Source organism: Mastomys coucha, unplaced genomic scaffold (genome assembly GCF_008632895.1).
Source record: "Mastomys coucha isolate ucsf_1 unplaced genomic scaffold, UCSF_Mcou_1 pScaffold15, whole genome shotgun sequence".
NCBI lineage: Eukaryota > Metazoa > Chordata > Mammalia > Rodentia > Muridae > Mastomys > Mastomys coucha.
In genome coordinates this window covers 103,816,343-103,827,585 of record NW_022196897.1, presented here as the reverse complement: position 1 = coordinate 103,827,585, position 11,243 = coordinate 103,816,343, and the positions used below count along the sequence as shown (strand labels likewise).

General features: G+C 55.6%; 2 protein-coding genes across 7 annotated transcripts in view; one reads left to right on the top strand and one right to left on the bottom strand.

Moving 5' to 3' along the window:
• Positions 1–3,870: 3,870 nt before the first annotated feature.
• Positions 3,871–8,738, top strand: Ankrd63 (ankyrin repeat domain 63). Its single transcript, XM_031373632.1, has one exon. It carries the CDS (start codon positions 4,395–4,397, stop codon positions 5,562–5,564), a length of 1,170 nt encoding a protein of 389 aa, XP_031229492.1. The 5' UTR covers positions 3,871–4,394; the 3' UTR covers positions 5,565–8,738.
• Positions 8,739–9,441: 703 nt separating this feature from the next.
• Pak6 (p21 (RAC1) activated kinase 6) overlaps positions 9,442–11,243 on the bottom strand; it is a 36,609-nt gene continuing 34,807 nt past the window's right edge. For 5 of the 6 annotated variants that reach the window (XM_031371462.1, XM_031371459.1, XM_031371458.1 and 2 more), the window contains one exon: positions 9,442–11,122. In XM_031371462.1, coding sequence (XP_031227322.1) covers positions 10,955–11,122 — 168 coding nt within the window. In that variant the 3' untranslated portion in view covers positions 9,442–10,954. The remainder of the gene's footprint in view (positions 11,123–11,243) is intronic. The other variant, XR_004118791.1, reaches the window with a different exon arrangement.

The window sequence follows — 11,243 nt, the reverse complement described above, 5'->3', positions numbered from 1 at the left end:
ACCTGACCTCAGGGGTCCCTACCTGTCCCTGGCCACACAGTAAAGCTAAGACCTGCACAATTAAAGCTTAGCTTCTGTCAGCCAAACTCCCTGTCGTAGCCACACTGGATACCATCAGGGTGGGACATCCACACCCTGGGGCAATGCCCTGACCTCAGCCCATTCCCAGAAATCCTATTTTGCCCTTCCCTCCTGCCTCCCGGGGATGCAACTCTGTGGCTATGAGGATCCAGACTGAGGGGAACTCAGTGAGGTGGGTACATGAGCCTCCATCAGAGGCAGCAGGGTCCACTGGACAGTAGCCACAGTCAATACCCATGAACCTACAAGGGAAAGCCACCTTCAGTTTTCTTCTCTAGCCAGGCCAGGTTGCAGCTAAGCACATGGGAAGGGGTTGCAATCCTGCCTCCTGAAGGGGCCTCTGAATGGCTTCTTAGGCAGTCTGGATACCCACTTGCTTGCTTTCAATCTGATGCCCTAAAGGGCTGGTTCTAGGCCCTGGAGATAGGTTGATCTGTGGCCACGGGGGAAGTACAGAGGAAGAATTGATGCCCTCCCTTGGGCACTGGGCACTAGACAGGTAAAAGACACCTGGGTTCCATCCTGTTGTGCCATAGGGCCAGGTTCCCTCTCCACTCACGATTTCCATTTCCATTTGATATGGAGAAGGGTCCTCACCCCTTAGGCTTTGTCCTGTGGTTGACTCAGTAGCAGATCCTCTGCTGACTCACCCCACCCCCCCTTGCACGCACACCTCCTCCCAGCTCCCTGCAGCTCCGAGGCACGTGCCACTAGACTCAACCCTCAGGAGCTAGCAAGTACAATGTGACAGGGTGAGGGGGCTGGTGACACTTGAAGAGGAAAGGAGGGGGCGGGAGGGGCAGTTACAGACAGACAGACTTGCAAACTGAGGCACCTCTGGGAGGAAGCCCTTTTGCCAGCCTGGGGCCTGCAGGAGAAGCTGGGCAGGTGGGAGGGGAGGAGTGTGAAGTGCCTGCCTGCCCCCTGCCTGCATAGCTCCTTCTCCTGTCAGCCTTCAGCTCCCTAAGCGACAGCTTCTAATTCAGGCTGTTGGAGCCTCTGTGCTCCACAGTGAAATCTCTGGTTTTTTTTTCTGCCCCCCCCCCTCCAGCTTTTGCTGTTTCTTTTCTGTTCAGAACATTGTGAGCCAAGGATAGAAAGTCAGAGCAAAGGCTCTAGATTCTGAAACCTGGGAATCCCTGCCCATCTGGGAACTCAGCACAAACCAGAGTGAGGCTGGAAGAAGACTTGACCAATTTTTCCACTACACCCCCCAACACACAAATACATTGTTTCCATCCACCATAGGCAACAGGGGCACTGGCAAAGCTGAGCTGGTTCAGGGAGGCTCTTGAGAGGAGGGGCTTGGCTAACACCCTTTTCTTTGGGTTGGTGCTTTACTTCTTGGAGGTACACAGCCTAACCTTCCTCTAGATCCCGAAGGGAAGAAAGCATTTTCTCTCCTGATGCAAACAGGGGAAACTGAGTCCTAAAAGGACAAAAACCTTTCTTCTGTTGCAGAAAGAGGTGGGGAAGCATCCCTGTTCCCTTCCTGGGAGTGGAGAGTGTCACCTGCTTGTTGATGGGACGGACTTTGAGGTCTCTCTCAATGATGTGGTGCTTCTCCAACACTGGCTCCTGATCCTGTGTGGTGCAGGCTGAGTTTCTGTCTCTGCTTCCTCTTACAGATGGGCATGTGCAGGCCTGGGTTGACACTACCAGTATGTGACACAGGCTGAGACCTAACTCTCCTGCCAAGAAATGTGTGGGGGCTCACTTCACTGACTGTGCACTTAGTAATATGCCTCACAGGACAAAGGGGAGTATGAGTCCCTGTTGTAGGGGCTAGCTCGAATCCACTCCAGGGCCATCCTGGAGCCTAAGGGGTCCAGAAGGCACACATGCTCCAGGGCCTCCCCCTCCCCCTGCTCCCCAGCAAGAGCACTCCTCATAGAATCCTTAGAAGTGTCCTGCAGAGCAACTTGCTCTTCCCAGACTGAACACATCCTCATTTCTTCACCTGAGCTTCCTTTCTCTTACAGCATAGGACCCCTGAACACAAGCCTCAACATTGTGTCTGTTGGGTGCCTTTGTCTCTGTAACCCCTCTGTCTGGACCATCTTCCTCGTTTCTTAACCTGTGTCATTCATCCTTAAAGGACCAACTCTGCTTCAGCCTTCAGAAAACCTTAGCTCTCTCTCCTTCCTATCATTTGATCCTTCCTTCCACTGGCTGTTTGAGTTTGTATTTAGCAGATGTTTCCAGTCCTCCTCAGTTTGTCTTCCTGACAGAGAAGACAAGTCTGGCTCATTCAGAATTTAGGTTTGTTTGTTTGTTTGTTATTGTTGTTGTTTGGCTTTTCATTTCAAGACAGGGTTTCTCTGTGTAGTCCTGGCTGTCCTGGAACTCACTCTGTAGACCAGGCTGGCCTCAAACTCAGAAATCTGCCTGCCTCTGCCTCCCAAGTGCTGGGATCAAAGGCGTGCGCCACCACTGCTGATAACTGGTAGTGTCAACCCAGGCCTGAACATGCTGGGCCAGAATTTAGTTTGTGTATCTGCATTTCCCATTGCTGGAAACACAATGATAGTGTCTCATGTAGCCCAGGCTGGCCTCAACCTCACTATATAGCTGAGGATGATCTTGGAGCTTCTGATCCTCCTGCCTCCATCTCTCATGTGGTTGCTAGTGTGCAGCACCACATCTGGTTTCCTCCAGATGTGAATCAAACCAATAGTTTCGTGTATATTAGACAAATACTCTACCAGCTTCAAAAAGTCCTTAGCCCTTCACTTATTCTACAGATAAACTCCATTTCAACTATTCTCAAGCCCTCTAGACCTGGAAGCTTGTGGGATATTCACTGTAAGACTCAGCGGAGGCCTTCAGTATTACCTCTCTCTAGCGCCCATGAGCTGATTGTCCAAAGGAAGAGGACAAATGTTGGAAAAAAAAATGGATCTCAGGCTCTCTCCTTTCTTTAGGGGCCAGGCCTAGAGCTCTGTGGCCTAGAGATGGTTTTGTGCTCATGAGAACCCAGCCCTGTCGGGAAATTCTTGCTTGTGTCTTTTGTCCTTTGCCCTAGATCTAGCTTGTCCATCCTTGAGGGGATAGGAGATAGTACCTGGGGATCCTAATGCCTGCACACTCCTAAGGCACTCGCCCTGGGTCACAGCGGCCAGTGTCTAGTCAACTTGCTCCACAGCGACCAACCGTAGAGCTGGCACACGGGTGCGCTGTCAGGTTTGGAGACGTCTGAGATTTGGAGAATGCACCCCCGCCCTGCTCTGAGTGAGCCTGTGCGGGAGGCACAATTGTGTGTGGCTGTGATCCGCTGCACTTTAGATGGCAGTTATCAGCCAGACTGAGCTCCCTCAGTCCGGGGCACAAATGCCTCATATCCCAAAGTACTCCTCCTCTTGTCTGTTGCCCACCTCAAGCTCGTGCACTGTCCAGTTCTGTCTTCCTGGGGTCCCAGTCCCTTTAAACCTAAAAGCGATGGCAGGCACTCCCGCCAGTTTCTAAGCAGCCGAGGCTACCGCTTCCCGCGGAGGCGGGGGGCGGGGAAAGAAGACTGAGACTTTAGGATTGGCCCCGCCGGGTGCATGTGGCCCCCGGCGAGCAGCCTCCGCCCCCGCCCCGCAACCGCCGCCGCATTCCCAGGGGAGCGCGGAGGAGGAGCCGCTCCCCAACTTCGTGGCCCACGAAAGGGCGGGGGTCAGGGGCGGTCTCCCTTGCCCTGTCTGTCTCTGCCCTGAAGGTGCAGCCCTGCTTCCAGAGCAGCCATTGCCATGGAGACCCCCGAAGCTATAAAGCCAGGTATCTAGGCGTCGGGCACCTCACGAGCCGCCGAGCCCCCCAAGTAAAAAAGCAAGCATCCCGGCCCCCGCAAGAGAGGAGGAGGCGGGGAGAGGCTCCGGGAGCTGGAGGAGCCAGCGCTCCCCGCCGAGGCAGGAGGCAGGCGCGCCAGGCGGGAGCCACCCGCTCAGCAGGGGAGCAGGGGCTGCCTGGGGTGCCGGTGAGTGGCGCTGCTCCAAGCCACGAGGGACCAAGGGGCCGTCGGATACAGGGAAGAGGGCCCAAGAGTTGAGGAAGCCGAGCTTGAGCGGGAGTCGGGAGCAGCCAGCAGCCCCACACCTCCAGGCGGGGGGCGGGGGGGCCAGGGAGGAAAAAAAAGCAAGACGCCCCGGGAGCGGCGAGGCGGCAGAGCGGTAGGGAGACCTGAGCGGGACCTGCAGGACCCTCGGCTGCAGCCACCTACGCGCCGCGCGGAAAGAGCGCTACCGGTGTCCGGGCCGGGGCCGTAGCCCCGTGGGGTGAGGGAACAGGGGCGCCCCCGTGCGTCCGACTTCCCGGGCGCGGCGGCCGGAGTCATGCTCAAGCCCAAGGACCTGTGCCCCCGAGCGGGGACGCGCACCTTTCTTGAGGCCATGCAGGCGGGCAAAGTGCACTTGGCCCGGTTTGTGCTGGACGCGCTGGACCGCAGCATCATCGACTGCCGCGCAGAGCAGGGCCGGACGCCGCTCATGGTGGCCGTAGGGCTGCCGGACCCCGCGATGCGCTCGCGCTTCGTGCGACTGCTGCTGGAGCAAGGTGCGGCCGTGAACCTGCGGGACGAGCGCGGCCGCACGGCGCTCAGCCTGGCGTGCGAGCGAGGCCACTTAGACGCCGTGCAGCTACTGGTGCAGTTCAGCGGCGATCCGGAGGCGACGGACTCGGCGGGCAACAGCCCGGTGATGTGGGCGGCGGCGTGCGGCCACGGGGCGGTGCTGGAGTTCTTGGTGCGCTCTTTCCGCCGCCTGGGCTTACGCCTGGACCGCACCAACCGCGCGGGCCTCACCGCGCTGCAGCTGGCTGCCTCCCGCGGCCACGGGACCTGTGTGCAAGCCCTCACTGGGCCTTGGGGTCGGGCAGCCGCCGCGGCAGCGGCCCGGGGCTCCAACTCCGACAGTCCCCCTGGCCACCCTGCCCAGGCACCCAGCCCAGAGCGTCGACGACCCAGCCCCCGTCGTCTACCGCGCCCTCTTTTGGCACGGTTTGCGCGAGCTGCCGGCGGCCACGGTCACGGTCACGGCCACGGCCACGGCCACGGAGGTGAGCTTGCCTCTGCTGGCAAGGGCACGGGCCGTAGGGCCCAAGGCAGCGAGAGACCAGAGTTGGGTCGGAGCATGAGCCTAGCTCTGGGTACCATGACGGAGGAGGAGACAGCACGCCTTAGGGCGGGAGCTCTGATGGCCCGACCAAACTCACCCCAGTCTTCGGGGAGTGGGCGGTGGCGTTCACACGAGGGGCTGGAGGGAGCGCCACTGGCCTTAATGCAAGCCCCGGTCGGCCTTAGTCCTCATCCTGAGGGCGGCCCCGGCTCTGGCCGCCTGGGTTTGCGCCGACGTTCCACAGCCCCAGACATCCCCAGCCTGGTCGGGGAGGCTTCAGGGCCAGAGAGTGGCACGGAATTAGAAAACAACGCTCTCCCTTTCTCAGTGCCTGGGCCAAAGCCTTGGCAGGCGGGCACAGAGGCTGTGGTACTGCAGGCTCAGCGGTAAGGAGCAAGAAGGTCGAGCCCTGTAAAGTTCACTCTGTCTCTAGTTACTGAGCTGTCTCCCTTTCCTCCAAGTCCTCCCCTTCTCTGCAGTTTTCTGCCCACCCTTTGTCCCCACTGCTAAAGGGAGATCTCCTGTAGTTCTCCACCAGATGTAAGAAAGAGATCCCATCTTTTTGTGTGCTCTTTGGTATTTCCTATGTAAATCTCCCACCTTCCCCCAGCTTGACTTCCTTGTCCTGGGGAAGAAGGAGGCGTGAACGGCTGCTTCTGTAGGCTTCAGCTTTCTAGCCAGAAAGGTGGATGGCTCAGGCCCAACGCCAGCCTAGGTTCAGCTCCCTAGGCTCGGTTTCTGCAGCATCCCTTGCCGATTTTTAACTTTTCCCATCACCTTGGCAGCCATGGCAGCCAGGTAACAGTGGAGCTGGCTTTGGAGAGCAAGGGCCCAGGCGGCTGTGCCCTAATCAATCGTTTCACAAATTACCAAAGTCTCCCTTCTCTGTCAGTGTTGGAGAAAGGGAGGAAGTGAGGTGGCCCCATAAGCTTTTTGGACAAGAGGGCTGATTTTGAAGGAATCCAGTGGTTAAGGTTTTCTGAGGCAGAAACTCTTCCTTCACCAGGACAGGCATATTTTGAGACTCTGTATCCCCTTTTGGTATTTACCAGCTTTCCATTCTGGGAAATAAGCTTCCTTTGACTCTGCCTCAGTCAGACCTAGGATTCAACTTCTTTGATACTGTAGGGTCACTGCTACCCCAATCCCCAACTAACTCTTGGCTTCCGGGACAGCTTGACCCCCCCCCCAAAATGATTGCATTTGAATTTCATCTTTGAGGTTCAAGGCTTCCTTCCCTCATCCTGGCCCAGCCTTACTTTATATTTCCACTTAGTCTCGGAGGCCTGAAATGGAAAGGGACATAGCACCCCACCTCCTCCTTCCTCCCAGCTCCCCCATTCCGCACGTGGGTGCTCCAGGAGGGTAGAACAGTTAGGAAGGATTTTGCTTAATTGTATTTCTCCCAACCCTCAAAAGAACTCGTGTTTTGAGCCTTTGTGTATGAAGCAGAAAGCAGCAGGTCTGATCCGAGGCTTAAGAACCTGACAACGTCTCTTTAAATAGCACTCCGCGAGGGGGATAATTGACTGTAGTGTTTGCCACGTTAAACGGCGGCGGGCGCGGGAGTCGAGAGCCCACACGAGCCGCAGGTCCGGGTCTAAATTACATCAAACTCCCGAGAGAGCCTAGGAGGGGGCTGCTAAATGTCTCCTGCTTCTTGCTGGGCTGTTAATGGAGGGCAGGGCGGATGATGGATGCTAGATCAAGACCAAAGACCCCTGCCTGGGCCCCACCGCGTGGGATGCAGGCCCAGCCCAGCTTCCAGCTTTTATTACTGGGCAGATTAGTGAGTCAGAGGCAACTGTGGAGAAGTAGTTAGGCCCCCTCCCCGCGAAGTCTTTTGTCCTCTCCCTCTCCGCCCCTGCCCTCCAACACTGTACCGCCTCAGAGAGGGGGCGAAGAAAGGAGTTTGACAGGTTGCGAGCTCTACGACCCCAGTGTCAGTGCTAGCTCCTGGTGGAAGATCTGTACCCGCAGGGTGGGGTAAAAACTCCTGCCTCAAGGCAGTGAAAGTTTTCTGGCCGCGATAGTACCTCGGGTTTCTATTTGTGAGCTCCGGAAGAGTGAGCATGTAGCCCCTCACTTGCCTGCGATAAAGTCTTTTAAGACGTTGATCTTTGTGGAAGATCGTCTTTGTGGAAAGGTTTCTTGCCAGTAACTCCGAGGGAACTGCCCAGAGAGAATGCTGGTGTCCAGAAACTGAGTCTGCGGTTGAAGGGTAGGAAGTCGGAAACCAGTTTTTGCAGGGGCCAGAGGGCTCCGCAGTTCCGGCCCTCTCGCTAGCGTCCGAGGCCGCGCTCCAGCCCACAATTGGGACCGTGATCCTTGCTGCCCCCTGGTGGCACCTCTGCTTTCTCCTCGCTGCGCCCTGGGAGCTCAGACTTGGCTTTCAGCGGGAGATCATCGATCGCTGTGTAACTTCTCCCTCTGTGTGCTCTTTTTACCCATCAAGCGTGCTCCTCTCGTAAAATATTAAATCCAGATACTTGAAGTCACTTCACTTCAATGAAGTGAGGAACAGTGAACAAGGAAGGTCAGCACTGGGTGTAGTAAGAAGTGCTCAGAAGCCCAGCAAGGACCCTTTACCAAGAGCCCCACGTTATTTTGCAAGCTAAGGCTACTGTTGGAAGATCTCCTGCTTATCCTTAGAACGGCTGGAGCTGCCAACCCTCATGGCTTCTGAGCCTTGACCTGACCGTGTGTGTGTGTTGTCTTATGACAGTTGCTGTTCATGATAGGGTGATCTCCACCCGGACGCACACAGACACTCCCGGCCTCTGCCCCCCAACACCCGCGCGCACACACACCTGCCTTTTCTCATCCTGAGGAGCAGACAAACAGTATACCACAGTGTCTGAAAAGTCAAAGGAGGTCAGACCTGGGACACTCCAAGTGAATAGTACTTTTCCTCTGGCCCTCCTCGCTCACATTCCATTTTCAACTATGTTTACTTTTAGTGACGTTTTTAATGGTGTAAGGATACAAATAATTTTTGGCTTACAAGCACCGTGAAATTTGGCTCACAAGTTATGTTGAGGGGAAGCAGCGGGGGAGGGGGGGTGCTGCCAACCATCCAGTGTCACTGATATGTATCCCGTGGGAGCGTCACCTTGGTGAGTCTCTGTTGGGTAAACGACTGCTCCTGTCTCTGGGGAGTTGCTGGAAAATGGGTGGTGGAAAGTGATGTTTCTGATACACTGTAGATCTTTCCCATCTCAACTGAGTTGTGGGCCTTGTTGTCTGCCCTTAGCCTTAGCTAAGCCTTAGCAGGCTTTGTACAGAACTCCAGCACACTTCGCTCTCTCTGGACTTCCTGTCAGCTCTAGGTATACTGAGGCTGTGGTCCTCCCTTGTCCCCTTCCGCAGCAGACTTTGCTGCATATTCTGCTCTTCCTGTTCTTGTCATCATCGTCATTGTGAAGAGTCGCCCCAGCCACTGGCACTCAGAGCTGGTTGGTGTGGAAGGGTGTGAAGGACATCAGCACAAGCCTTTGGAGCCATGTGCTCTGTGTGAAAGCGACTGGCCCGGGGAGGAGCAGCTAATAAACCCAGTGTTGTTCCATTGGAGAACTGGCCTCTCTTTGCCTTCCTGCTCACTCTGCTGCCTCTTGGCTTCCTTTGAAAAGATGGAAGCACACACTCCATTTGGAGGCACTTCCATCAGCCCTGGCCATGGCCATTCTGCAGCTAGAGAGTCATGGGGGCTGGGGCTGGGGCTGGGCATGGCTCCTTGCTCTGAGTTAAGTGGTTTCAGTGAGCACTATGTTGAGTATAGAGCTCAGAAAAGGAAGATTGGGATCACTGTCAGAGTAAAAGTTAAAAGGTAATTTTGCCACTTTCCAACCCCAGGGCTAGAACCCAAATTTCCAGCTACTTCCCGCCCTTTTGAAAGTTCAGAGTCCTTCAGTTTTAAGGGTTGTTTTCAGGGAACTTTCTGTGGGCAGCCTGAAGACCAGGAGAAGGGAGAAACCAACGTTGAAAGGTCAGTCTCTGGCCCCAGGTCGCCAGGCCCCTCCCCACACCTCCACCTGGCAGCTCCTCAGAGGGCTCAGCTCTGACCCGAGCCTTCTTTCCCCTTTGCTTCCTAGGCCCTTCCACTTCCCATCTCCTCCTTCCTCGGCCCTCATTCTAGGTGTCCAAGCCAAAGAAACCGGGTGATTTGTGGACTCGAGTAACCATGGAGGAGCCCACCAGGCACTCACTCCAAGGGCATCCAGCTCCAGGAAAGCCTAGCTCCAGTCCCAGAGAATGAAAATCCCAAAGGTTCGAACATTTAGTTTAATTTAAAACAGGCACAAGTGCAAACAAGTCACAAAAATTTCTAGGGAAGGATGCTTTTGTTTTTTGTTTTTGTTTTTTTAAAACTCTGACCCTTAAAAAAAAAAAAAAAGACCTTGCAATTTCTTTGCCCTACTGCAGGTCACCAGGGAGCAGAGGAGTCTAAAAATATTATCTGGATAGGGTCCAGACACTGGAGTTCTTCCTTGGCATTCCCTGTCTCACAACAGCCAGGAAGGTGGTAAGGGAGAGAGGTCAGGGAGGCAGGTAAGTATCCGCAGGGTTGCTGGGACAGCAGGCTCGCATGAGGAGGCGCCCATCCCTTGGCAGGAGGGACCCCCTCCAGGAGGTGGTTCACCTTTCTGTCCCAGCCTAGGGTTCTGAAGAGGAGGGATCCCTGATCTGGCTACTGAGGAGTTGCTGACAGGTAAAACGAAGTTTATTTCCTTACTATTCCTGCCTCGGTATGGGAGAGACTCAGAGACTTCGAGGGCCCCCAGCATGTGTTAGACTTGACATACACACACCCCTTCACCAGTTAGGTAATGACATGAGACTTGAGCGGCAGAAAGCCGGGTCCAAAAAGCAGGTTCCTTCAGAGTGGAGCTTGGTAGAAAAGAAGTGGACAGCTCTTCTGAGGCTCTCTGTGGGTAACTGGAAGGACCTGGGCCATTGGGGGGAAGTTTACACACACACACACACACACACAGAGAGAGAGAGAGAGAGAGAGAGAGAGAGAGAGAGAGAGAGAGAGAGAGAGAGAGAGAGAGAGAGAGAGAGGGACGAAGGGAGAGGGGAGGGAGGGAGGGAGAAGGAGAATATATCCTCTACATCCTGGAAAATGGAACCAATGTTTACTGGCAACCCCACTCTCTCTCTCAGAAGATTTCCCCCTTGCTGCTCCCACAGCCTACACACAGGCGATTCTCAGTTCTGTAGAGGCTTTCTAGGGGAGAGGCAGTGCCAGGGAACAGACCGGAGACAGGTGCAAGTGGGGCTTCCAGAAGTCAGACCAGAGGAGGAAGGATTCAGGCAGTGAAATCCTTCCCCATGGCCCTCTGGGACTCCAGGGTTTGAAGCTTTAGCTGAGAATAGCAGTCCGTGTGAAGATGGAGCATGCACCCTCTTGGTGGCCTGGGTCACTGTGGACACTGCCTTTAAATATCTGCAGCAGCCTGTCAGCTTTGCTGGCTCATAGCCAGGAGCACCACTCTCCACATTTCTTAGAAGCATCCCTGTGTAAATAACAAAGGGCCAAACCTGCAGAAGGGGTCACTGTCATCCCAAAGGCAACTGGGACTCTGGGGAGTGAGACCAAGGGGGGCAGGTCCGGCCTGGCCCAGTGGGCAAAAGGGCAAGAGGGAAGGGGTGGAGCTTCACATTCGATCTTTGGAAAGAACACTGAGAGGACAAGGCAGGTAGGCCCCCCCGCCAATGGAACGGCTGCCCAGTGTCCTTTGCCTGTGGGCACAGGTGGCAGATGCACCCTGGATGTGGGCTCAGCAGGTGGAGGTCTGCTTGCGGTAGAGCTGTATCAGAGGCACCAGACACTCAGGCAGCCCTGTCTGCAGCAGAAAGGGGTGATCCAGGAGCTCCTGGGCCGTGGCTCTCTCTTGGGGTTCCCGTACCAGCATCCGTTCCAGGAAGTCTCGCAGCACTGGAGAGACCTGTGGGACAGAGCAGTGAGGGGAAGCCATGGCTCACAGTCACTTCTCTGCGGCCTGACTGCTGGGCCCCCACTATCTCACACCTCATCTTCTCTGCTTTCTTACTTCCTGGTTCCTCCCG